Source organism: Anguilla rostrata, chromosome 18 (assembly GCF_018555375.3).
Source record: "Anguilla rostrata isolate EN2019 chromosome 18, ASM1855537v3, whole genome shotgun sequence".
Taxonomy (NCBI): domain Eukaryota; kingdom Metazoa; phylum Chordata; class Actinopteri; order Anguilliformes; family Anguillidae; genus Anguilla; species Anguilla rostrata.
In genome coordinates, this window is record NC_057950.1 from 19317836 (window position 1) to 19345781 (window position 27946).

The 27946-nt window shown below is 46.4% G+C and overlaps 2 protein-coding genes across 2 annotated transcripts in view; one reads left to right on the plus strand and one right to left on the minus strand.

Moving 5' to 3' along the window:
• Positions 1–8084, minus strand: part of LOC135245241 (centrosomal protein of 170 kDa-like) — a 36317-nt gene extending 28233 nt beyond the window's left edge. Inside the window, exon 1 of the mRNA XM_064318158.1 lies at positions 7902–8084. The gene's annotated coding sequence lies outside the window, so the exon portion shown is untranslated. The remainder of the gene's footprint in view (positions 1–7901) is intronic.
• A 224-nt stretch (positions 8085–8308) lies between these two features.
• Positions 8309–27946, plus strand: part of sdccag8 (SHH signaling and ciliogenesis regulator sdccag8) — a 46068-nt gene continuing 26430 nt past the window's right edge. The window contains exons 1-14 of the mRNA XM_064318243.1: positions 8309–8737; positions 9258–9392; positions 9545–9624; positions 9930–10043; positions 10300–10425; positions 10638–10751; positions 11189–11253; positions 11735–11923; positions 12379–12517; positions 14781–14854; positions 14896–14965; positions 16528–16653; positions 17370–17486; positions 18390–18532. Of these exons, the coding sequence (XP_064174313.1) occupies positions 8674–8737; positions 9258–9392; positions 9545–9624; positions 9930–10043; positions 10300–10425; positions 10638–10751; positions 11189–11253; positions 11735–11923; positions 12379–12517; positions 14781–14854; positions 14896–14965; positions 16528–16653; positions 17370–17486; positions 18390–18532 (1556 nt within the window). The 5' untranslated portion in view covers positions 8309–8673. The remainder of the gene's footprint in view (positions 8738–9257; positions 9393–9544; positions 9625–9929; positions 10044–10299; positions 10426–10637; positions 10752–11188; positions 11254–11734; positions 11924–12378; positions 12518–14780; positions 14855–14895; positions 14966–16527; positions 16654–17369; positions 17487–18389; positions 18533–27946) is intronic.

Here is a 27946-nt window from a genome sequence, read left to right on the forward strand (position 1 = left end):
AAAAATAAAAAGAGTCGCGGAAGACTGATGGAGGATCTTCAATCTGTAAATGTAAGCGCTCTGGAGCGTGGCGTGTCATTTGGCAAAGCTCCTCCCCTCTGGAGCCGGACGGAAGGAGCCAGGCGCAGGAGCCGTTACCCCCGCAGCTCCAGCACACAGCTGGGGAGGGAGCGCGCGACGTGGCAGCCGAGAGTCTGAGGAAAAACCCTCCCGCTGCTCGCCAGCTCCGTCAGCGACAGGAATGCGCTGAGAGCGGCGTCGGCTTCCTCCTGCACACGTGCTCCTGCCGCAACTTCCACAAAACTATTCAAACTGCAGCCCACACTCTCGCAGTGCTTCAGCCAACCGCTTCCAGTCCATCTGCAGGAGGAAGTGATTTATCCGCAACCACAGGCCCCCTCACAAACGCAGCCCACGCGTTACACTGATTCAAATTCTCCATCTCCCATCCTGCATTTCTTTGTAGGTCAAAGGGCGATTTCTTTCCCGGTTCTGCCAGGACCGCCCCTCCCCAAAGTTTTGGTTTTAGGACTGTTGTTACACAGGAGTCTGGAGGCACGGCTCATTCAGAATGACAGGCAGATGGACGCAGGAAGTCTGCCAGCAGCTACCCCCGCAGAAGTGAGTAAGCAGGAAGCAGTTTGCTGATAGGTTATATTCACTTAAAGTGAACAAAGACCCTGCCTTGCAACAGAGGAACATCAGTGTTAGTGAATGTGAGCGTTTCCATAATGAGAAGCTGCTCAGTATCTCCACAGATGCTATTATTGTCAAATAGGACGCAAGCAAATCTACAGATATCTGCACAGTTATACAGAATTATATAATGTACCAGTGATGAGTGAGTCTGTGCACTGTAGACAGGCACTGCTGTGAAGCCCATCAGCTGCTGCTGCAGCCTCCACGCTGCAGCCTCCACGTGGAGACCAGGCCAGGGCTCACCAGAGCCTCCACGTGGAGACCAGGCCAGGGCTCACCAGAGCCTCCATGTGAAGACCAGGCCAGGGCTCATCCGAGCCTCCACGTGGAGACCAGGCCAGATGATGCAACAGCTGTGAAAGAGCTTGCCTGCATCCCACATTCAGCACAGCCTGTATAGAAACCTCTACTGCTCGTCTCTCTGCATATGCAAGACCAGCGTCTCATGGGTGATTCTGGTATGACCGAGCACAAAGTATCACCAGGGGTTACCAAACCCAGAACTGAAAGTAAAATGAGACTGTGCATCACTTCTCAGATAACAGAGCATATTTTTATTCCAGGAAATCACCATGGGGTCAGGAGACTGATAATACAACATGGCTACCATGACAGCCACAAAACTCTGTGGCACGGTTCATAGGCATACAGCTACTCAATCAAGCATCCCTGGTTAAGCTCCAAACACGATGAGACTGAACTTTCACATTTCAGAGCTTTGCATATAACTTGCAGCTAACGGACGCATTTCAGAGTGGAGAGAGTGGAGCTCCTATGCAGTCAGAGTGCAGGGCCCTTAGCCTGGGGCAAACAGAGGCTCTTATCTTTGCTACGAGCTCACAGCGTCGAAGGCGGTGAGGAAGGGCAGCCGAACGTCCTGGGGGGGGGACAGGGTCGAGACAGGGCCGCATCGCTACAGACCCCTGATGGACACGGTCTGCTTCCTGGCTGAAAGCCACATTGTTCCTTCAAAAAGGGGTCAGACAATAGGACGAAAGAATCAGACTTCCCATCGGCCAGAGAGATCAGTAACGCTGATCAACAGCCTTCAAGATGCCTTCTAAATGACCGACTTTTCAGTGAGGGGAAGGTAATTCACTGCCGCCGGTGTTCCAATGCTTTACATCACCAAGCCACGAGTCCCACTGATTGGCAGGCACGCACAGACATCCCCCTCCCCATCACAATGCTGGCTAGACTGCAGACATGACCGCCATTGATCGTCTGCATCTATTCCTGGCGTGTTCGTTAGAATGACAGCGGCTGAACGGTAGTCCACGGGGAGCCATGATCGCCCACGTGAGGTAGAGGAAGATAACGAAGGTGGGGAGGGACCGCCTATCTCGGGGGGGAGAGGGGGGGAGCAGCACCACCGTTCCATGGCCTACATGTCGCGTGCCCTGCAGTGAATTCAGTTTCGTGGCTGTATCGGGGTGGCCTACTTTCTGTGTGCCCTAATGTATAAAACATTGTACACAATACAGCCAGGCAACCCAGGCCAGCGTCTGGCCTCTCATGCACGGTTTGGCAGGGCTCTGTCTTTCAGACACGTATGTATGAATGTGTAAGCCTGCATGACACATAATATAAATGTTGAACCTTCTTTATCCCTGAAATGTGGTATGACAGCAAGCTGTGATGTCTCTTTATTCCTATGATAAAACCAATGGGCAAAAGTGGCTATCGCTGTAATAACTTAATGAATTGATGGCTGCTTTTAATTAAGTATTGGAGAAATGCCAGAAGTGGGCTCTCAGTTGTGATAAGCAATCAGGGCTTTTCTGCATCGGACAAACTCAGAAATAACAGGGTAACTGTGGAGGAACAATAGGGACCGGACTGTCTGCTCAGAAGGACAGCCTGTACGGCACTTTACTGAGTTAGGGATTTGCTGGGTCATTTGACTTTACTTCCTGTCAAATGACCCAGCGGTTTCACTGCAAGCCTTATTTTAATACTGAATAGAACCAAATAGACGAGCAACCTCTTTGAATCTGTTCTAGGGGGAAATCTTTAAAGCTGTTATCAACTCTGAAATCCCAAGAAATTAAAAGGCCTGTTTCACAGAAAGCTGGGGCCGCTCAGAGTGGCAGGAGTTCATTCTGTCCATAGAGCGGCTGTGAGGATGAGAGCTCCGCTCCGGAGACAGGACTGAGCGCCAGAGTGCTGCTAGCATGATGTAAAGATAGAGCGGCGCTCTATTTAAAGATAAGAAAGGAAAAGAGAGCAAGTATTCTTCACATGGTGTGCCGGTTAATGAACGCACTCCTCTTCTGATATTATCATTTAACCAGAAACACATCAGCACCCTCCCGAAATAAATTCAAAGATATTTTGAGAAGAACTTCCAAAGACCTTTATTGCATCACTCGTCTAACTGACGTGAATAAAACCGGGTGTGAGCGCTGGCCTATATTCTCCACAGTGAAATGTGCGGAAGGCTTCTGCAGTTCAATCCCAGGGAACGTTCTGGACAAAGCAGCTGGGAAGCAGAAACAATGCATGAGACTGTAGGGGCTGCAGAAAAGCATATGGTGTGTGTGGATCCCCCTTCATTATATATGCAGAGGCAGGGAGACGCACGCTACTTCATTAAAGCAGCTTCCACAGCCAGACCTCCACTGTAATTACATTGAAAAAGGCTTCACCCTCAACGCACTCACTGACCCAAATACAAAAAAAATGTAGGTCGATATATCTGTCCAACCTAAAGCCACTAGCACAGCTAAAACCTGTATTCACAATGTAGTGCGGTACAACTACTGCACCTTTAAAATGTCAAGTCAGGATTTCATTTCTGATAAATATGGAAGCTTTTCTGGTATTCATGAAACATGACCCCATATGAATGATATCAATTCTTGTAAGTAGCCTATTTCTTCTTTAATACAGGGAGTGTTAGTGTGGAATAGAACCATACAGAAAGTGTTAGTGTAATACAGGGAGTGTTAGTGTAATACAGTAATACAGGGAGTGTTAGTGTAATACAGTAATACAGGAAGTGTTAGTGTAATACAGGGAGTATTAGAGTGGAATACAACCATACAGGGAGTGTTAGTGTAATACAGTAATACAGGAAGTGTTAGTGTAATACAGTAAGACAGGGAGTGTGTGAGAGTGTAACAAAGTAACTGGGAGTGTGTTGGAGTGTAATAACGTAACTGTAATAACGTAACTGGGAGAGTGTTAGAGTGTAATAAAGTAACCGGGAGTGTGTTAGTGTAATAAAGTAACTGGGAGAGTGTTAGAGTGTAATAAAGTAACTGGGAGTGTGTTAGAGTGTAATAAAGTAACTGGGAGAGTGTTAGAGTGTAATAAAGTAACCGGGAGTGTGTTAGTGTAATAAAGTAACTGGGAGTGTGTTAGAGTGTAGTAATACAGGGATTGATCACTGATATTCAATATCTGAGTGTCTTTGGGCTGAAAGTGAGAGCGCTCCAAACTGTGGGTTCATGCAGAGGAATGAAAAACCACATCTTTCCAGGAAACTGTGTGATCTTACAGCAATATTGGCTTCATGCATTTCTGAGTTACTCAGCAAAGAACTAGCCTTCAGCAATTCAGAGTTGAAGTCTGCAGTCACAGAAGTCTGCAGTTCTGCAGAGAATATACCTGGACAACATATTCTCCAGCTTTTACCAAAGTCTCTCTCTTGTCCACCAGAGCACCTTCCAAAAAACCAATCAAGAGAAAAGTGCACTTAGACCAAGTATGTGAAAACATTGATGCTAAACTTGAACTAAAAAACGAGTAATTCACTTGACCTACAGATCTGGCCTCAGAATTGCACCGTATACAATTCTGTGTCTCGCCAATTTCTTAGTTTGTCTTGCAGATAAAACAGACTTCTATAAAACCCTTAGTCTAAAGCTCCCATGGAGTGTTCATATGACTGAGCCCAGAATGACATTATACAAAGCAAACGATGCCTGCAACCTCCTTAAAGGGACTGCATCAATATGATGCTCAAAGTCTTAATCAGTTAATTTCTCTAAATATGGCCTGTGGCCTCTCATTAATCTCAGTAACTCCTTCCCATTATAGAAATTTAATCCCTGCTCATTTAGCTACATTTTATATATATATATATATATATACATAAGGATTATGAGTCAGAAATTCACTGTAAGCACTTAAAATAGACGACAAACATGATTTCTGTAATCAAGGCATGGCTTGACCAATAGAAAAGCTGGTATTAGCCTATTTATACACACAACCGTGACACAGAAACAAGGTGAAGTAGAATGACAAACACAAGTGAACCGATTCAAACCAGCGACTGAACGCATTAATATGCTGACCCTCTTCAGGGCAGCCTACAGCTTATTTTAATTTAGTAAGATGAGGGGGGTTAAAAGGGAGAATCTGGCAGCCCAAACAGACACCAGTGTCCCATGACCTGCATGTGGCTGCAGAGATAGGGAGGGGATTCATTCGGAAGATCTCACTGGAGAAATGAAGACCCTGATCAGTGCTTCCCAGTCAGTCCTCCTCCCAAACATTCTTAAGGGATAACAGCATCTCCCGCTCCACGTGTTCACATCCGGCTGGGGCCTCAAATACTGCCTCACAAAGAAACCTCCAGAGAGCCCGTCTGTGTACGCTGCACAGCTCAGAGAAACCGTACCGGTGCACACAGAACAATTCAAACAGGGTAACTGCACATGTGCATTTAGCACAGCTGAAACAAAGAAGCCGTACCTGTGCATTTAGCACAGCTGAAAAAAAGAAACCGTACCTGTGCATTTAGCACAGCTGAAACAAAGAAACCGTACCTGTGCATTTAGCACAGCTGAAACAAAGAAACCGTACCTGTGCATTTAGCACAGCTAAAACAAAGAAAACGTACCTGTGCCTTTAGCACAGCTGAGACAAAGAAACCGTGCCTGTGCATTTAGCACAGCTTAAACAAAGAAACCATACCTGAGCATTTAGCACAGCTGTAGCTAATGATGCATGAATTAGGTTCCTGAAACAAAGAAATGGGCAGAGCTATCATACTGCCTGGAGAGACCAACTGATTTCAACAAATAATTTTGATTGGTGCAGCCTACTCATTCACTGACAACACACTATAGCTCCATCCTTTAGGGGTTTAAGAAACCTATCCCCTTATCACTGCATTCTAACTACAACTGCATCAGATTATAATTGGCTTAAACTTCTCATTCCTCATCCAATTTCTAAGATGGATTTTCACAGTTGAGTAGCTCTCCCAATAATGCTCCATACAACTGCTCCGGAGAACCCAACTAAAATGTCCAGTTTAAATGATGAGGGTGTTCCAGACGGCATATTTCAACAAGCTCTGCTCTCATAGTGTTGATCTGGTGCCACAGAGTCCTAACGCTGCTTTTCACCGTCTGAACGTTCACTGTCCTGCTCACAGAAGCACGAGCCCGACGCACCGCTCCACAGGACCTGGTATGCGCGGCGCGCGGGTCTGTGAACGCAGCCCGCTCCCCACAGCGACACGGCCAGCGGGCGCGTTCGAGGAGGAAGAGGCTGGCCTTGATTAACTATGGCCCTGGCCCAGGGCTGGAGTTCCTGCTGGAGGAGGAGACTGAAATCCAAAAGAAAACAGCCCTTTATCCTGTCCTGCGTCTTTGTTCGGTGAGAACGGCGCAGACAAACGGGGATTTGAGCTGCGGAGCAGGCAGCAAGGTCTCGGCCCTCACTCTATCAAATCCAAACACAAGAGCGCTTCAGAGAGAAGACTGTGAGCCACAACTTCATATGAAAATACTGCCTTTTCTTTCTCCCTTTAGCATCTTCAAGCTAAACAGCTTTTAGGTGCATTAGAAGTCACAGAGGCTGCCTTTGTAATCAATGTGCTCATGCTTTAGGCTTCCATTTTCACCAAATGATTTAGACACCCTCATTAAGATTCCGAGATACTTGGCAGTTCAAGGATACCTGATTGTAAAAATGTTTTAATAGAACATGAGATGCAACTGTATAGTTTCACCAGTGCGTTTTCTCCATACTAAACACTAAAACATGTCAGAGACCACAACAGGACACTGCGTTTGGAGCACAACCCTGCTTCCTAACAACAACATTTTTTCCAGCCAACATTGACAGTTTCCGTTAGTTGGCAAAAAAAAAAAAAATTAATTAAATAAATAAAAAACGAGGAACTAAGAAAGAAGGAAGTAACTGTGAAATAAAACAAGACAGTTTCTCGTGTATTCAGATTAAGATTCCATTGGAAACTTAAACGTGATCTAAATCATCATACTGTGGACCCACAATCACAGATCCTATTTTAATCCAGAAGCAAAAATTATTGTTGTCTCGAACAAAAAAATGTCAACCAGTGCGAATAATCACCAATTCAGGTACTTTAATTACCCAATTTCAGAGTGTCATAATAAACATTTAAGAGGTGTTGGGGAACGCCTACGTCAGCATAGCTAGCTACAGTTGCTAACTAGCTAGACGCAAAACAATAGCGTCCACTCCTTTGCTGCACTGTTCACATAAAATGTTGTTTCCGACTGGTCTCTGCAATAACTTATGAGTTAGTCCCACTGGTGAATGATGGAAAATGACTAATAAAGTTCAGGGAAGGAAAAACTGGACCATTCAGGAATCTACTCTTTGAAAGCACGCCAAAATTGGCCATTATACATGACAACTGCTCTGGACAAGATTATCACTACCGATCAATTTCATCAGAAGCTAATCGCATCTGTTAAACTATACGATAGCTGTATGATATATTTTCATAAATCCTAAGCAAATTGCACTGAAAGTGGTGGATACTGTAGCTACAAAGACTTTGAGGAAATACTACCTTATGCAAGTTGACCAGCGTCCCTTTGTTGCTAGCTACAGCACATTACGCTACAGGGAAAATCAATTAGTCTAAACACAATAGCTAGTCTACGATCCATAATAAACGCGGAGCGGTGCACATACTTGGTAGCTAGCTAATTAACCGACAAGCTAGTAGTTCGTCTTCCAGCCAGAAAGTAAGGTAACTAACTATAGTTAGCCAGCCATTTGGCCATGGCCATGCTGTTCAAAGCAAAAAACGATAAACGTTGCGAGCTCGCATCCTTTTTGCGGGTGACGGTATTGGCATAGCTGGATTGCCGTCCGCAGCTGTACTGTCATTGTTCGGTGAGCCAACTAGCCAGTTATTCCAAACACCTTGATTTGCAATCAGTTCATGAAAAAAAATATTCACTTACCCCTTTCTCTGCTCCTGTCTGTTTCTATAATATTATAGCTATGTCCGACGAAGATATGTGTTATGTGTACAGCGCTCTGTATGAAAAACTAGTTTCTTGCCTATTTGTGCGGGATAATGCTCTCACATAGCGGCACCGGGAGCTCCACGCAACCAATACAGCGCTTAAACTGCGCGTCTGGAGCACCACCCAGTAGGCGGGTTACTACTGAGTGATTGACACAAAAGCCGACCAATGCAATGGGTCAAATATTCAAACTATTTATGATTTAACCAATTCAATGAAGTGCAGGTATGGAAACGGCCGAACTAGCTTTTATGGACGGAAGCTAGAGCCAATAAAAAAATTAATACGATACTCCGGACTGGGTGAGCGTACTCGGTCGTAGCCCAGCAACCACAAGTGCTACCAATAGGTCTGCCACAGTGTCCTCCAGGCACCTAGCTGAGGCGGGATTTGTAGTTTTTTAAAATATATTTTTACATTAATAATGTTGGTGGGAAGGTCACAAGATTACTACTATTCCCATGGTGTCAGTTGTTGTTTGCGGAAGTTATAGTATAGCTCAGAACGGATTGGTTATGTTAGGTTAGCTGCTGTCTGAGAACTGTCCAAGATTGCCTAGCTGACTGGTCAGTTTGCGAAAATGGCACATTCGCGGATTTACTAATAAATCATGGAGGCACACTTTGCTAGAATTTGAATTTTTAGCCAGAAACCTACGGATAAAAAACGTGGCAGGTTCGCAATATTTTCCAGTCAGCCATCATCAATGAAGCCGTCGATATTCGACTCAGATGAGGAAGATTTCAGAGAATATCAACAAGAACTGAGAGGTAATGACAGATGGCCAAAGTTTGGGAGCTAACTAACGTTACAGTTAAGGCTTGATCAAGCCAGCTGTTTTATCAAAGTTAGCCAGCTAAGTCTGCAAGCCAGCTTCAGATGTCAAATTGTACAGCTAGAGAACAGTAGCTGTGTAGTTAAAACGTGGATACGAAACTAACACTGCAGTGAAACCAACCTGTCGTAGTCAATGACACGTTGTAGGCTAACATTTGCTAAACTGATATACTATTTTTATTGCATCTATCGATCGCTTTCTAGATACTGTTCTAAGCTAATTAGCAACCTGTGTCTCTACTTGCTCCTCATCATACAACTATGGTTACTTTACCGACTGTTTTCAAAGAATGCAATAGCTATGAGTCTAAATTCATAGCTAAATCAAATCAATCCAAATGAGCATGGCAGTCTGGCTTATGTAACGTTGTGGTTTGCTTGTTTTCCGTCTTAAGCAATCTGTTTCCTGGATGAATATGAGTTACTTGGATAGCTACCATTTTGTCCCCACAGAGAGGGCTAATCGGAGCATTCAGCGGGTGAGCAGAATCCTGAATGAGCAGTGCTCCGAGGCACAGAGCATGGAGCCAGCGATGAGCCAGGACAGCGCTGTCGCGGGGGACACCTGGAACCAGCAGAGCGACGCAGGTACAGCCCAGCCCCTCTCCTTTAACGGAGCTCTCACTTGGTGTAGAGATATACCCCAGGACCTGTTCCCTTGTCAGCTTTCCTCTTGAAAATTCAGTCATTTTAAATCGGTTCACTTCAGCTGCTGACATTTGAGTGATTGTTTATTTCAGTCAACCAGCTGAGATCATTGCTGCAGGAGCAGGATGGCAGTCCTGCCAGTAGTCCAGCTAAGAGGAGATCCCTTCACAAGGTACGGAGGTCTGGTGCATGCACCTTTTCTATGGAAATGTAATTATTCATATACACTTAATTGACAAATGAAAGGAAGGACTAATGGGTGATAAAGAGTAAAGACTTTGCTGTGGGTGCAGATACATATGATAGGCCAGTGTGCACTGGACTAGTGGCGTAGCTGAGGCAGGGCAGGGCATCCATGCGTGTTGAATTCCCTTAGACTGCAGTGATGTCTCATTTAGATGTAGTGCTGTTGCTGATGACAGTTAGTCCACGACACACAGATGGCTTCACCACTGCTTTTCTCCCACTGGGCTGCAGAGCAGCTCTCAGGGGGCAGAAGCTGGTTTACCCACAGCCCAGGACCTGGTGCCCATGATTCACAACCAGGCTGAGTACATCCAGCACCTGGAGGCAGAGGTCAAATTCTGCAAGGTCTGTCTGTCCATCTGTCCAGAACCAGTCTGTCCGCCCTTCCGTTCTAGACTGACTTTTATGTCTTTTCCAGTGCTTCCTTCAGATTCTCAAGTTGTGTTTTTATTGATTCTTTCCCTGAATGTCCTAAAGTTCTTATTATTTTATGTCTGCTTTATTCTATAGCCTGTATAACACTGAAGGTGTCATCAGGTCCTTTTTATTCTGAGTGTGTTTGTGTGTGTGTACATTTGTGTGTGTGGGCTTGCTCTTGCAGGAGGAACTGTTGGGAATGAAGCAGAGGATCAGGGTGGTGATTGTGGAGAATGAGAAACTTCACAAGGAGCTGAAGTCCTACACTGGTGAAGAGACTCTGAAAGACTACACCATCTTAGATGCAACGGTACTTGGCATGAAGCTTTACACTACCCGGCGTGAATTGTGATTTTAACCACCATTAAAAACATAAGCGAAACACGTGGAGAACTGTCCAACTGTCCAATGTGTCTGGATGTTGGCAGTTATTTTTCAGTTTTTATTGAACTAGTCACTTAAATGTGCATTCACTGTTGATGGGGACTCCCAGAAGCCTTACCTTGCTGTGTTGTATTGCAGAATGGCCCTGGAGCTGAGCCTGTTGCAGGCAGCCATCCCAGGACCTCTCCCTTTAGACGGAGTCAGAGTCAAAGCCGTGTACAGGCAGAGGACCACACCTGGCAGAATGAAATGGTGCGTATGAGATAGCTACTGCTGTACTTAGCAATAATAATTTATCACATACATCGCATTTTCTCATCTTAAGATTCCCATGCTGGTTCCATTCTTGACCACAAGATTGTATATGTTTTTATGTCAGAGACGTTTCTGCTTATAAAGGGGGAAAATGTTTATGTTGCAGAGAAATTTGTAGAGAAATGGTACATCCTTTGCAGTCTTATTCCTGTATAAGATGAATGTTAAATAGAGAAAACATCAGCAGAGGGCTGTCCACGGGTTATAATGTGCATGTTCTGGTTCCAGTAAGAGCAAGAAAAGTATCCAAGTGGCAAGTTCCAGTTTTCTTTGAGAACATTTTAACTTTTACAATTATTCAGATTTCTTATGAATTAGATGCACAACCCTGCCATGTAGTTGTCACTAACACGACACGTGTAACTGTACACTAGGACAAGCTCAAGACACTCTATCAAGCCCAGACTGAAACCTTGGAAGCCCAGGTTATTTCACTAAGGTCAGTATTCAGTGTTTCTGTCTCTTGAGAATGTGTCATTGGCTGCTTAGGGGTTGTAGCTGGCAGAGAGAGATTCATTCGCTGTTGTATGTGAGTGCTCAGGGTCTGCGAACAGTAGTAGTAGCTGTAACCAGTTTTCTTTGGCATGCCGCTATCATGGAGTGTCAGACATTTGTGTTGAAGTTACCCAAAAGACACTGTCTTCTGCAACCTGTATTACATTTTTTTATTTTGCAGTGTCGTACAGATCTTACGTTTCTCATTCTGGATATTATGGGGCAATAAGTTCAAGTTTTTTGCTTGCAAGTATTTTGGAAGTGCTTGCATGAAACCTACAAGTTTCAGGATAGAGTTTAGCTCCCACTGCTATGGGGAACCTTATACTCATTCACTCTGACCTGTAATAAACTCTTAAAACTCATGGAGTGTGTAGGCTGTGCTTAATTGCACTCTGCCCTCTGAAACCTCTCTTCTTCCGCAGGAAGGACCTGGCGGTCTCTCAGAAGGAGTGTGAGGAGGTGAAAGGTCGCCTGCGGACGCGGGAGGCTGCGGCGGCTTCGGGCAGGGCCCAGCAGGCGGGGGGGCTGTGCCTGAAGTGTGCCCAGCACGAGGCCATTCTGACACACACGCACACCAACGTGCACGTCCAGGCCATCGAGAGGCTCACCAGGTGAGTGCTCCAGAGATAGCAGGGCGGCTGTGCTGTAGGACCGAGGAATAAACATGCACCGTCAGTGTGGAGCTGGCTGTCCAATGCTTTTTTACATTTCTGTTTTAACCATTTCATTTTTGGTCACACATTGTATACATGTAGTACTCAGTTTGGTATTTAATAATATGTTTGGCATTCTTGGAAGCTCTGAATATATGTGTACCTGTGTGCATCTGCGTGTATATGCATGTGTGTGGGTACCTGTGTATATGTGTGTGCCTGTGTGTGCGTGCTTGTGCTTATGTATACACGTGTGTGCCCATGTACGTGTGTGCGTGTCTGTGTGTGTTCGTGTGTATGTGTGTATGTGTGTGTGTGTGCATGTGTATGTGTGCGTGTGTGTATGTGTATACGTGTGTGTGCTTGTGTGTGTGTGTGTATATGTACATGTGTGTATGTGTGTTTACTCACAGGGAGAGGGATGAGCTGGCTGGCATGCTGGCGTCTCTGAGAGCCAGTCAGAGCGATGCACAGCACAGAGAGTGGAGCTCCTACCAGCAGGTCAAACAGGCGGTGCAAATGGCAGAGGAGGCCAACCTGGAGAAGACTGAGGTGAGTCTATTGTGCACAATAGTAAAGAAGCCTGAACAGAGCTTGAAATTGTATGTGGGGAAAAAAACAACCTGAACCTGGGTCAAAATCAGATACTTTGTCGAGCATGAGGCTTGTGGATGTTTTGGGAGTTTTTAAATGCGATCAGAGAGTAACAGTGACATCTAATGGCAATATATTGAAGTTACTTTTGGCTTGAGGCTTCAGTTGATCTGGCTCTGAAAAACCTTGGCCCTGTTTCATGTATGTGGCTAACTCGGTTAACCTGATTGATTTGATGATATTTTGGGATAAACTCAGGATTTTCAGTTTCACTTAGCGAGTTCACAATTTAGCTAAACCTAAGCACAAACCTGCAAAACAACAGGCTTATGCTTGAATTAGTGAAATCACACACACACACACACACACACACACACACACCAAGAGCAGAAATGTACGAATATACTTGTTGAGGTACTTGTTGATGAACAAGTCTTTATTGTAAAAAGAGCATTTAGAAGTGAACGTGTTTTTAGGGACCGACACGATCCTTTAAGGCACTTGTACCTTTATCTTTGTAAGCGCTAATGATTTAGTCATGAGGGAATCATTTACCCTCAGCAATTAATTGGAGTGCACATTGACTTTGAGGACAAGAATAAAAGCAAAATAAAACCAACAAGCGAGATACAAGATTATACAATTAATACAGTAATAAAGTAGGAATTTAAAACAAGGCAAAGAAAATTATTTAAGAAATAAAATTAGAAATAGGCTACCATTAAAGCCAAAGAAATGAAAATATAAGTAGCCTAAAGCCACAGTATACTGTGCAATCAGAAAAGTGTACATTGCTTTCAAAAGGCATATCAATGTGTTTATCATACTTCCTGGCCATGCAAGGGTTCTATGCAGGTAAAGATATAATTTGTAAGAGGGTATCACAAGGACAATATTTACATAATAACGAATGAATACATGTTTTTATAGCTTTTCCAAATGTCCTGTGAGGTTAACCTCTAACTTGTACATTGTCTGGTTGAAAACAAAGAATTTCAATAAAGGTGCTGTGTTTGCAATGTGTGTGCTATTTTTTATATTTATCTTTGACCTGCTGCCAGCTTCTTTTGTAGCTACTGTCACATGCACTGGAAAATAATATAATTTGATACTTCTTTCTGACATTATCAGAAAGCAAGTAAATTAAAGTCTTCTTACGCAGGCATACACCTATTTAATTTACCTGAAATTATCTGCCAGCCTTCCTCTCTCATTTTGGCCTCTTGATGAGTTCTTGATCTTTAGAGGTGAAAAATATCCCGTCTCCAGTGTTCCCATAATTCTGTGATCTACAGCCTCAAATCAAAATGAAAAAGATTATGAACACTAGATTATGAGAGTTAGAAAAGCATTGCTTTTGTCTGTTTTGGCATGTTATGTGATACTGCAAAGGGCAGCACCATTTCCCTTTATGGCTATATAAGGAGTGTGATCCTGTTTTGGTGTGTGATTCCTCTCCCTTTATTGCAGAGCGGGTGTACGCAGATGATTCCATCCTTGATTAGCTAATCAAATCGTAATTCACCTTCATAAACAGAATCAGCCCAAATTTAATCAATGACATAATCTGATAACATGCACATCAAATTATCCCGGATTGTTTAAGCGACGTACGTGAAACAGGGCCCTGGGGGGTATTTCACAAAGCAGGGTTACTGAGTTAGCTGGATAACTGCACTGAGTAAAACCCAGAACCCTCCCAAAATGGTTTGTGTCCCCAGGCCCTGGTGCAGGGTGAGCAGGTGCATGTGTGTGTCCTCAGGCCCTGGTGCAGTGTGAGCAGATGTGTGTGTTTGTGTGTGTGTGTGTGTGTGTGTGGTGTGTGTGTTTGTGTCCCCAGGCCCTGGTGCAGTCTGAGCAGATGTGTGTGTGTGTGTGCCCCAGGCCCAGGTACAGTGTGAGCAGATGTGTGTGTGTTAATGTCCCCAGGCCCTGGTGCAGTGTGAGCAGATGTGTGTGTGTGTGTGTGTGTCCCAGGCCCTGGTGCAGTGTGAGCAGATGTGTGTGTGTGTGTGTCCCCAGGCCCAGGTGCAGTGTGAGCAGATGTGTGTGTGTGTGTGTGTGTGTGTGTGTGCCCAGGCCTGGTGCAGTGTGAGATGTGTGTGTGTGTGTGTGTGTGTGTGTGTCCCAGGCCCAGGTACAGTGTGAGCAGATGTGTGTGTGTTAATGTCCCCAGGCTCTGGTGCAGTGTGAGCAGATGTGTGTGTGTTAATGTCCCCAGGCCCTGGTGCAGTGTGAGCAGATACGCAGTGAGCTGATCAGGCAGAGGGAGCAGGTGTGGGAGAGAGCTGGCTGGTGCATGAGCAGATGTGGGTAATGTCCCAGTGGGGTGTGAGTGAGGAGGCGGGGATGAGCGAGGCCCAGGCGGAGGAGGAAGGAGAGGAGCTTGCTAAGATGGTTAGTATGGTTACAACATAGCCATTTATCAGAACTATCCCTATCTGATAAAACTATCAATTAGCTATCTTTATCTTGCTGTCCAACACAGTTACATTTAATTTTTTACATTTTAGGCATTTAGTAACTCACAGTTTTTTTATTTTTTACAATCAATTTTTAAGTAAATCAATTTTGCTTAAGTAAATCCAATATTTACTTAAGCAATTAAGGTTACATTCTTTGCTCAAGGGTATGATGGCAGTCACCTGAGAATTTATCTTGCAACCTCTGAGTTACAGTCCACTTCCCTAAGCACTATGCTACACTTCCCTAGCCACCCAATTATCCAGCGCAGTCACGTAACTAATATGTGACTTTTCCGAAGCACCCGTTTATGCAGGTTGATATTTCCTTGGAAACCCAGGTTTAGCACCTTGTACACAGCTGGTGTCTCACCTGGGAAGAGCACAGCCTCTGGAGGCACAGCGATGTGAGTCCCTGCTGCTCCACACGGCCACACAGCTGCACTGTGCTGCCATCTACTGGAGGATGATTGCATGTTGTATTTTACCAGGGTAACAGGCAGTTAGAGCTGTAAAGATTAAACTAAAACTATTGATAATAGATACATTGCTGAAATAATGGAAACATCCTAGTCTTTGCTCAACTGATGACTCTGGAGAAGCAGAAGTAATGCAGGTGATGGAGCTGTCTCGGAGTGTGTGTGTGTACTCTGTAGGTGACGGAGCTATCTCAGGCAGTATGTGTGTGTGTGTGTGCGCGGGCGCTCTGTAGGTGTGTGTGTGTGTGCTGTGCAGGTGATGGAGCTGTCTCAGCGTGTGTGTGTGCGTGTGCGCGTGCGCTCTGTAGGTGACGGAGCTGTCCCAGTGTGTGTGTGTGTGTGTGTGTGTGTGTGCTGTGCAGGTGACGGAGCTGTCTCAGTGTGTGTGTGTGTGTGTATGTGTGTGTGTGTGTGTGTGCTGTGCAGGTGACAGAGCTGTCTCAGACAGTGTGTGTGTGTGTGTATGTGTGTGTGTGTGTGTGCTGTGCAGGTGACAGAGCTGTCTCAGACAGTGTGTGTGTGTGTGTGTTTGTGTACTCTGCAGGTGACCGAGCTGTCTCAGGCAGTATGTGTGTGTGTGCGTGTGCGCTCTGTAGGTGACGGAGCTGTCTCAGTGTGTGTGTGTGCTGTGCAGGTGATGGAGCTGTCTCAGACAGTGTGTGTGTGTATGTGTGTGTGTGTGTGTGTGCTGTGCAGGTGACAGAGCTGTCTCAGACAGTGTGTGTGTGTGTGTGTGCGCTCTGTAGGTGACGGAGCTGTCTCAGTGTGTGTGTGTGCTGTGCAGGTGATGGCGCTGTCTCAGACAGTGTGTGTGTGTGTGCTCTGTAGGTAACAGAGCTGTCTCAGACAGTGTGTGTGTGTGTGTATGTGTGTGTGTGTGTGTGTGTGTGCTGTGCAGGTGATGGCGCTGTCTCAGACAGTGTGTGTGTGTGTGTGTGTGTATGTGTGTGTGTGTGTGTGTGTGTGCTGTGCAGGTGATGGCGCTGTCTCAGACAGTGTGTGTGTGTGTGCTCTGTAGGTAACAGAGCTGTCTCAGACAGCGGCAGAGCTGCAGGGGCAGAGGGACAGGTGTGAGAGGGAGAGCAGCTCCCTGCAGGCACAGCTGGAGGAGGCTCTGAGGAAACTCTCCTCCCAGGAGGCCGAGAGCAACAAGGTGTGTCTGCCCGTGCCCTCTACCTGACCTAAAAAACACCCCCACACCACCCGTCCTGACCTCCACCCGTCTGGTTAGGGACCTGCGACAATGACAACACTGCTAATAGAAACAGAACACACAACAATAGCGAAAGTGACACAAGACAACTGTGATTCATTTGAAATTCTGCATTCGGCTGGGTAATAGTTCTCATGGCCTCCCTGCAGTGATCCAGAGCGGTGGTGAAGTGTTCTGCATGTAGAACGGTGGGGGAGTAGCAGGCCTTTATTCCACACAGCAGGCTTCATTCACTCAATCCTCTAATGACACCTCACAGCGCCTCCCCAGCGGGAGTAATAGCTCACAGTCAGGGAACAGTAAGCTCATTTGTGCCAAATTGCCTCCCCAAGTTTGCTCTTTTAAGAGCTGAACTGGCTTTTGCTGCAGTGTGCAGTTTGTATCTTTCTCTTCGGAACAAAGGGTCCAGCCTGTAGCAGTATGCTGCCTCAGGGTGGCGCCATATTCCAACAGTTGTACACTGTCTAATTGTGGGGCAGAGAGAACGAATGCGGAATCTGTCAGTGAAGAAAGTCTGGAGTAGAAATCGAATGGCAGAATGATTACAATTGTATCTGTCTATCTCAGCAGGTAGAGGTTGTGTACTCTGGTGCAGGGCAGGTAGAGGTTGTGTACAGTGGTGCATGTGCTCACCTGTGTGACGGACCTCTCTGCAGGTGTGCGGGGAGCTGAGGTACCAATTGAGCCACGCCCAGCTGAAGAGACAGGAGGCGGAGCGGGAGCTACGAGACCACACCTCCAAAAGCAGCCGGCAGCTGGAGCTGACCCAACAGGTGAGGGCGATCCCAGGTCTGACACCACATAAGGGCGTCTTACACTGAGGTTCACCGGTCCCTACTGTAATGGGGAAATTTCACTTCTGAACTATATTGCATTTTTAATAGCAAATGTTCTGTAAGTACCTTTCCATTTATGAACTTCTCTTTTGGACAGGGATGTTAGTTTTAGCACTGTTTATGTTCAGCTTCCAGCACTCACTCCACTCACTCCACTAGATGGTGCTACATGAACATGGGAGAAAAGTCATTGCTCAAAAATAATTAAATAAATACATTTCACCACATGGCCCGTGTGTCAGGATCAGCCCTGCTTAGTGTTATGAAGTAGTAAGGTCTATTGTGGAAGGTAACCTAGGTCATACGCTCCTATGGGCACAACCATTAAAGCTATTTTAGTCTGAGTACAGCAAAAACAAGTTTTTCCATTCTCAAATCAATTTGACTTGCACAGACATTGGCATATTTAATACTGCTGTTTTGCATGACGTAAGTCAGGTGCTGTCCCATACTGATTTGTCCTGTTTTTGAGGTGTGAACAGGATGTGCCTTGAGTCTGTTACACAAATATATTTCATAATATGATTTGGGGAAAGGGGTCAAAAGCCAGGGTAGCCACGTCAAATGAAATCCTGGAGTGCCGCCATCTTTGGGAATTTTTTTGGCATTTGTCTTCCTTACATGTAAATCAAATATGATTTTTAGGTGTTTTGTAAGTGGTATTGCCGGAGGAAAAACCCACAGATATTTGCAATGGTGCACATCTTTATAGCCGCACAAAACTCAGATCTGTTCTTCAATGAGAATGCATGTAACTACGTAGCTTGACACCTTCTGTATGGCTCTCTCTCCTTCCCTCCCTGCTTTGCTCTCTCCCCCCCCCTCCCTCTCTGGGGGCAGGAAGTGGAGAAGCTGGGCCTGGAGCTGATTGGCTGCCGGCAGCGGTTGGACGAGGCCCAGCAGGACGGGGGACGGGCCCAGGCGGAGGTGCTGAGCCTGACGGAACGGCTGTGCCACGCGCAGCACCAACTGCACCTCACCAGGTAGGCCCTAATCCTATCACATGCCACGCCCGGCCCGCAGTCAGGGGCCCTGTCCTTTATTAAACTCTCAGAGACCGGCTGGCGCGCTCCGTCTCCCTGACCCCTCCTCCTCTACTGCCAGGGACTGCACCCACCCCCCCCCGCCCCCCCGACTCTCGACACATGGACCTTATATAACCGCACCAGAGTCTGGACCAGAGCCTGCCTCACAGCCCTTTACAAACAGGCCCGAAACAGTCAGAGTGTCCTGTCTTTGCTTGATGAGACAAGTGTGAGGATTGCAGTTATTTACAATAAATACCTCTGTGTGTGTGTGTGTGTGTGTGTGTGTGTGTTATCAGCATGTGTGTGTAAACTTCTGAGCAACAGTACATTTTTTACAAATAACTGCATGGAGGTGATGATCATATTTATTCATACAGTAGTTGGAATCCGACATCATGTTTCCATTGTCTGGAAGCTTCCAGAATTTCACATAAGCTGCAGAAACAGTGCCAGTGCCAGTTATTAGCTTTTTTCACCATGGTTAAGCACAGAAACAACTCTGGTTTGCAAGCCAGAGCCAAGAAATCGGAAGGAGCTTGAGAAATTATAGGATAGAAATGTTTTTTTTTTTTTCTTCGGGCAGGAGGAAAGCAGTGAGTAACAAACAGATAGCAAAGCGATCGGAGCACACAATGTACCACAGCAGGGACCAAAGCGAATAAAATGGTTAAATATTTTGAATATAGTGCGTAGTTACAGTAATGAGCTCGCTACCTGACAGTCAATTCACAGAAACCGTGTTTGAACACACTACCATTTAAGGCAGACCTGGGCAAAGCACGCTCCAACCAAACCTGCAAGGCCCAAAGCCAATCCGTTTTTTTATCTGATGAATGGTAGAAATATCAGAATAAAAGTCTACTGAAAATCATCAATGGTGTTTTCATATCCTAATTAAATATGGAAACATACAAGAACAGCCAGCTGAAGGATTGCTTGAAAAGCAACAAAAGCAGTTTCTACCAAGCTCTGTGCAATAAATAATGGATTTATCAACACTAGTTATATGCTGGCTCACAAATTCACAAAAAACAGCAAGCCATTCTCGAAGGGAAAATTCATCAAGTAATGCTTAGCGGACTCCACAGCGATAGTCTGTCCTGACTAGAAGGAATCATTTGAAAAAGTATTCCTTTTGAGACAAACAGCGGCAGGGCATGTTGAGGACACAGTGAAAATCTGGAGCAGCAGTTGAAACGCAGGGTGGATGATTTTGCCAACTTTTCTTTGAAAGACTTTGGAAATTACTGGTGTAATGTTGGGCTTTTGTACAGGATACAGGATGAGTGACTGAAACGGACCCAAATCAGACATTTGTGGCTTGTAAATCAACGCTGCAATTGACCCACGTCTGACATTGTGACAAAAGCTGTGTACTTCATCAGGCCAAGAGCATGAAATGGCGGGCAGTTTGTCTCCAGTTTGTCGCACTGTTGGAGGAGTAGGAGTCTGAGCTTGCAGACGTTGGCCTCCGCACAGCTATCAGATGGCTCGGTCTGGGCAAAGTGCTGGAAAGGGAGATCCAGGGGTTTTGTCAGATGAAAGGAAATGACATTCCTGAACCTAGCAGTGTGGACTGGCTGGCTGATTTGGCTTTGACGTGACCGGCTTTGGAATGAATTTGAAATTGCAAGGCAAGAAATTACACATGATCTGCACAGCCTAGTCAAGTCCTTCATGAAGAAGCTGCTGCTTCTGTCTCAACAAGTCGACACTCACCTTCCCACACTGAGAGAAAGGACTGTAGCAGCTGATCAGCAGTAAAGATATCTGTTACACGCCCTGCATGGTGGGTTTCCATGACGACACAAGGATTTTGCTTTTGATCTCCTTTCACGTGCAACGTAGACAGTGTTCCCAGTGATGGACTTACTGATCCGCATTTATGTTAAATACAGACTTTATTTTCTGCATAAATCGAAAACCATATGGGGAAAAAAACATTGGAAATCTGTAGAGTGAACCCATGGCTCAAAAATGGCACCTCACTTCAGGACTACTGCTACACTCTATGGTGTAGTTTGCTTGAAACTTTGTTTGTACTTCGGTAGACATATACCAGTCAATTACAACCAATACCAAATTAACGTTAAACAAGTCAATCGATCTAGCTAGCTAACCTCAGTTTGCTTAAAGGGATAGTTTACGTTTTACTTTCTGTGTTTTCTACATTATTTTATTAATTTATATTTTAGTGTATTCTTTCAGTTGGCTCAGGCAGTTTTTGTGTGGGATGAAATATATTTCTGATTGTCTGTCATCATATGTTCCAAGCTGAACGCTTAGATCATCAGCTGCTGGTTTGTTTAATGTTCCAAGAAAGAAACATAAGAAATCTGTTGAAGCAATGATCTATTCTTATGCACCAAAGGCTTGCAATGCACTACCAATTGCTCTCCATCCAGCAACTACTGTACACAGTTTAAAGAAACAGATAAAGACTGATGATAATATTAAGAATAATAACAACAGAATTATTATTATTATTATTATTATTATTATTATTATTTTTGATGAAGTTTCTGACAACTTGGCCCTTTTTCAGTGGGGTCTGGGTTATAAGCATGTGTTAGGGGCTGGGTTATTAACATGTGTTAGGGGCTGGGTTATAAGCATGTGTTTGGGCCTGGGTTATAAGCATGTGTGAGAGGCTGGGTTATAAGCATGTGTTAGAGGCTGGGTTATAAGCATGTCTTGAAGGCCGTTTCATATGTGTATGTTAGGGATGGCCCTGCAGAAGGGGTGATTAGGCTCATGGGTTCACCCGTTGTGCAGGCAGGCCTGCCCCACGCAAACAAGCACATCAGGAGCACAACCGAAGGGGGAGATGTTAGCCTTTAATTGGTCCCTGCTTGCTCATGATAAGCCTGCACACGGCCGGCTGTAGAGCCAGTCAATATGCTGACCGGCACAGCTGCTCACATCTTAGGAGGTGATGTCTGCGCAAACTGCTGGCGGAGTCCCGAGGACTGCCAGCGAAGAAAGAACGTGTGGTCCGCGGTTTCTTCAGAAACTAAAAGCGCACCCTTCTGGAGTCTCGACAGAGGAGCCCACTCTTTCCCTGGCCCTGCCCTGATCAGGCTGTTTACACTTACACGTTTCCCAGAATGCCTTGCACCGGCACACAGGCTGGTTGAATATTCACTTCCACCCACTGTCAACCTGTGTAGCATTTAAGTGCTCCACACTGAATCTGCAGGAGGCCACATGTGTCTATTATAAGCAGAAAGGACTGCGGTCCTGGAAAGCTAGCGAAGTACGCAGGATGGAGGCTAGCCCTCCTTGCTTGTGCTTAAGGCTGCTGAAGCAGCTGGGAGATCAGTGCCCAGGTGGGGACATATCACTGAGCTACAGTGAGGTAAACCTCTGGAAGAAACCTCTGGAAGATTCTCGTGATTATGCACATGGACACCAGTGCACAGAAAACAGAGAATGGTGGACTGTATGTTTAAAGGGGTATGCTTTTCAGTCTAAAGTAGTCGTTCCCAACCCTTTTTCTGGAGATGTGCTGTCCTGTAGGTTTTCACTCCGGCTATAACAAAGCACAAGCTTATTCAGCAAGGAGATCCCACTGACCTGCTAGTTAGTAATCAGGTGAGCCAAACTGGGGTTGAAATGAAAACCTACAGGAGGATAGAGGAATGGGAACAGGGTTTGAAACCACTGGTGTGGTTCAGTATGGGAGTGTAGAGTTTGAATGGAGACTGAGCACATGCGGTTGGGTACAGGATTGTGTAGAGTTTGAAAGGAGACTGAGCACATGCAGTTGGGTACGGGAGTGTAGAGTTTGAATGGAGACTGACACATGCGGTTGGGTACAGGAGTGTGTAGAGTTTGAAAGGAGACTGAGCACATGCGGTTGGGTACAGGAGTGTGTAGAGTTTGAATGGAGACTGAGCACATGCGGTTGGGTACAGGAGTGTAAGAGTTTGAAAGAAGACTGAGCACATGCAGTTGGTACAGAGTGTGTAGGTTGAAAGAAGACGACCTGCAGTTGGGTAGGGAGTGTGAGAGTTTGAAGAGACGAGCACATGCGGTTGGTCAGAGAGTGTAGAGTTTGAAAGAAGACTGAGCACATGCAGTTGGGTATGGGAGTGTGTAGAGTTTGAAAGGAGACTGAGCACATGCGGTTGGGTACAGGAGTGTGTAGAGTTTGAATGGAGACTGAGCACATGCAGTTGGGTACAGGAGTGTGTAGAGTTTGAAAGGAGACTGAGCACATGCGGTTGGGTACAGGAGTGTGTAGAGTTTGAAAGGAGACTGAGCACATGCGGTTGGGTACAGGAGTGTGTGGGGTCTATCGCTGCAGGGAGGTGAGGTCGCCCCGGCTCTCCCAGGAAGCGTATCGGTGCAGAGGCCACAGGGCCCGGGCCCCGTCACATCCAGAGGCATGCTGGGAAGGCGAAGGGCGGTGCCTCTGACTCTATCTCGCACGCGGGCTGATCTGAGCGACTGCGGGGAAGGGGGGGCGGAAAGCAGCTGCCTTTGTTTTGGCCCCCCCCCACCCGGAGCGCCTGATGGTGTGGAGAGGACGGCTGTGGGCTCCGGTGCTGGATCATCTGCCAGCTGTGCGCTGGGCCGCTCAGGATCTGAAATAATCCCCCCTCTCTCCCCACATCCTCTCAGCCCGGCTTTATTCTGTTTGTTTGTTTGTTTGTTTGTTTGTGCCTTTCGCTTTTTTGTAAACCCCCCCCCCCCCACCCCCTACCATAGCTGTCATTGGCAAGTATCCCCAGGCTGCGGCGCCCCCCCCCCCCCCCAAACAGGACCAAGCGGCCGCCTGTGCGCTTGCTCTGTCCCCGCATTCTCGCCCCCCGGGCGCATTCTGGTTTTGTTTGCGCTGTTGCTGTTTGAAAAGGGGGCGAAACTCTCGACAGGCTTCCGGATCTCTCTTCTCATCCTCGATGAGGCGGGATCAGAGCGGCGGCGTGCTGCGCGCGGTCCGTGATGTAAAAGATGACTGACCTAAGCCCGCACACGCGCGCGCGTTGGGCCGCCTCGCACAACTCTAACCAAACACGGCTGCGTCTGAACTAAAGCGCTCTAAACTCTTTAAATGGTCCCTGGATGAAGAGGAGGCCCCGTTGCACAGCTTCAGTGTAGAGCTCCTATGTTCAGCTCCGGTGTAGAACAGGGACACCCAATCTCATCTTACAAAGGCCAGTGTGGATATAGGCATGGTGTGTGTGTGTGTGTGTGTGTGTGTGTATGATGGGTGGGGTCCCTATAGCTAGGAAACTATTGGAAAACAACAAAATCTGCACTGTTTATCTGTGACTGTAATGTATATACATCGTATCACAAAATCATTGTCATTCCTCTAAATGCTCCTGCGTAGCACATCATCACCCATAATTACCTGGTTAAGCTCTTAGCTGTAATGTAGAAATAGGCTTAATTACTTGAGTAACTAGTGTCAAATGGGCAGATATGGCTGTTCTGAAAGCATACCTTTTTATTTTTACATGCGCTGATGCACATTTTTACACGGATCATGCCATGATAAGAGCGGTCAGCTGAGGGTCTCTCTCCCACATTCTGCTCTGTTTTCCTGTACGCGAGGCTTCCTTATAAAAACAGAGGCAGCATTCATACCTTCACGCGTGCACTTCTGTGTGTGGATTAGCTGCCGGTCCAGTCTGTTGTCCAGAGAGCGCAGGAGGAAGCAGCAGCCGCGTCTCTGAGGGTCAGAGCGGCAGGCGGCCGCCACGCCCCCCCGCAGCCCCGCGTCCGCCGCGGCGCCATGCGCGCGAGGGCTCCACCGCCATCAAACAGAAACCCGCCAAAAGCACCACAAAGTCACGCTCAAACAAAAGTTCATTTCAACTCCTCTTTTTGTGGAGCGGAGCAGGCCGGGGCCGGGGGGGCTGGGGGCGGCGGGGGGGGCGGGGAGGGGCGGAGGGAGGGGGGTGTGAAAAGGCTAAAATACGGAGCAGATGCAGCTCGGTGCCAGAGGGAGCTCTACGCGGAGAGCGCGATCCGCGCGCTACAAAACTGCAGCCGATCGCGTCAGCGGGAGGCGGCCGCGCGATCAGGGCCGGGGCGGGGGGGGCGGCGGGCGCTCCGGGGCGGGCGGGAGCGCGGGCGGGCGGCAGGGCGGGCGGGAGGCCGCGCACGCGGCGCTGGGCGGCGGCCATGTTGTCGGGAGCAGATGGCGAGTGAGGCTGGCAGGGGAGGGGCTGTTTAGCAGAACTAATCAGACAGTAACGGATAGGGCAGCTGGGAGGGCTGGCAGCCAGGCGGGGGGGTGCAGGGGGGGTGCTGGGGAGACCACCGAGCACCGCGCGATGTTGACAGTGGTGTGCCCGTTGGCCCGGGACGAGACCTTGCCGCGCCGCCGAGCCTCACCGTCGGGGGCCGCCGCCGCTGGCCCGCACCCCGCTCCCTCATACCGCGCGCTGCCACGGCAACCTTTCTCCCCCCTCGCCTCTTTTTGAGCTCCTGCTGCAGGGGTGGGGCGTGGCGAGAGAAGTGAGATTTCGGGGGCAGCGCGGGGTAGCAGGCTGCTCCTGCGCCCGCTCTGTACTGAGAGGCCGACAGTGAGAGTGTGGAAGTGATAGAGTGTGTCTGTGGGAAAAACTTTACTAAACAAATGTACACTCTTAGGCTCCATGAAGTCTGAATCCATTACGACTGGAGCTGTGTGGGCCTTGTGTGTGTGTTGTGTGTGTGTGTATGTGGAGCCATAGATGTGGTGATAATGCATTAGCATGTTGCTCTTCATAGTGTCCTGTTGCATCCTCGTAGTGTGTGCTAGTGGCGTCATTATATGGTGTGTGGTGTAGTGGTGTGTGTGGCTCTATGGTGGGTGTGTGGGTGAGGTTATGTGGTTTCTGTGGTGGGTTTTAGCTGTGTGGTGTGTGGTATATAGTGTAGGTGTAGGTAAGTGTGGGTGAAGGTGGTGTTTGGTGTGGTGGTGTGTGTGTGTCTGTGTGTTGTGCACCAGGTTCAAGGTGTCTTATGGAGTTTTTAGGGGTAAATGCAAACCATGAAAGATACACAGATGCGATTCCCCGTAGTCTAGACTGTAATGCCTGGGTAAAAGTGTGCTAAAGTAGTTTAGAACAAGTGGCATGTAGGTGTCATGGTTTGTGTAGTGTTATTAGAGGGTTGCATTCAAGTGTGACACGGCAGTAATTTATATCAATACCCAAAAAACCGCATGGGTCGATCACACTGCTCAGAACAAATGCGTAATATTCACATGCACTAGTACTTATTTTAGTGTGTTAGTTTGCTATTCATGTCAGTGACGGTCGCAGTGTGATATCTTACAATCGTTTGCGCTAGGCTCTCCTCAGGCAGAGTCGGAGTCGTGGGGAAGGAGAGGGAGCTGCTCCTGCCTCTGTCTCCGAGCTGGCTCTGCTGCTCGCTCCTGCTCCCCTCAGAAGCGGGTGTGAAAAGCAGGCTGCTCTGGGGATTGGCTCTTTCTGAATGGGACTCAGCTGCTAATTAAAGAGCTGGGTAATGCTAACCCATGAATACTCAAAAGTGTCCGTTCCTCAAAGCAAAGGCGGCCCATGCCAACCAATTAAATATTCATCCCCATTGAAAAAAGGTATTCTGCCTACATTCACTCTTCTTGCTTTTCTCCCACACAGACACATCGCTGTGTGATCTGTGCGAATATATGTATGATTCATAACCTTATATGTACAGAAGGAATTGGCGAGCTCATGTACATGTGTTACATGTGTTGCATAAGTGGGTAATTTAAACCCACTTATGTGATCTCAGCCTTTAGACATGTTATTTATTCACTTTACAAATGCCTGATCTATGGTCGAGTTGACTGCATTTTATTAGCCTTCATAAGCATCATTGCGCTACATTGTAAAGCTAGCCACCACTGGAGCTGAAGGCCCTGGCCTTTATTTCCTGCGTGTCTGTGAGCCTAAATGAACCTCTTTCCCGTCTGTCCCACCATTTCCCAGGAGTTGAGCTCTTTTAAGGGCTCATTGAGCACTTTCCCTGTTTTCCATAAATATGATCAAACTTAGGTTAGTAAATACGGCCGTACAGAATAACGATTAATAGTATTGAATGAATCAGCAGTCAGATACCTGTATACCCTGCTCCTCATTCCATAGATTTGGGGGAGGTCACTGCAGAGAGGGGTTGGTTCCCTTCCATGCTAGGGAACACAGAGGAATGGAGATCAAATGTTAAATTATGCAGAATATTCAAAATATGAAAGAAGATTCTTAAGTACTTACAAAAACTAGAATGCCAGTGCACAGAAATCTCCCCTCCCATGAAATTGCACAGAAAATGTCTTGGCAATCCAGTTATAATTTTTTGAGATATGTTTGGCCTGATGGCGGCGCTAGAGGGAAGGTCATGGGGTCACCAAAATGTGCAGGTCTCTTCCTCTTGGGAACATGAATGTGCATGAGAATTTTATGGCAGTTCGGCCATTACTTTTCCAGATATGTCTGTCACGGATAGACGGACAGACGGACATCATTACATAACCTCCCTAGCAGAGGCAATTAGGATTATTTCATTAGAGAGAAGAAATGCAGTGAGAGAAATCCCAGTCCCAAAAATAAATTTCTATCTACTAAATATGATCCATTATTTGTCATAAAAATCTGATTGTTCGATTTACTGTTATTATTATTACTCCCAGAAACACCTTCTTAGGAATTTGTTTGACTGAGTGGTGATGAACAGACATAATCTCTAAGCGCTCTGCAGCATCCACTGAGCTATTCAGAGTATGAGTCAGAGTAGTTATGACTGTAATGGCTCCCCTGCTCTAGATACTGCGGGAGAATGGTAGTTTATTAAAGGATAATGACATGCGCATGAATTCGAAAATTGAAGAGAGAAATTAATAGTATTGATTAGCAGCTGACAGGCAACAGAGTAAGCAGGAAGTGTGTGTTGTCCCTTATGGTAATGGAATGTACTGCCATATACTGAAATAAAATATAATATTTAGATTAAAAAAGAGGCTGCAACACAATATATTAGCAAATATGCAACCTCTTACTGATAGATATTGTCCTATACAATTGAGAAAAAATATATAATGCTGTGAAATTGATTTATTTTATTTTCTAAAAGGTCCAATTTCCAGCATTATATTGCTGGCCATCACTGGTCTTAACTTAACTCATCTACATTGTACATTGTATGAGCCCTAAGATTGGAAGTATTGGTAGGTTAAATGAAAATGACAGGGAAATATGCAGTGCCAATGGGACTTAGTAACATATACAGTAACACATATTGAGAGATCAATTAACGGTGTAATGCATGTTACACAGCACTGTGCTTACGCACACTGTGTGTGTGCTACACTGAATTATATAGTGTCTCATGACAATATTATTACCATGCAGGTAAATAAAAATGATACAA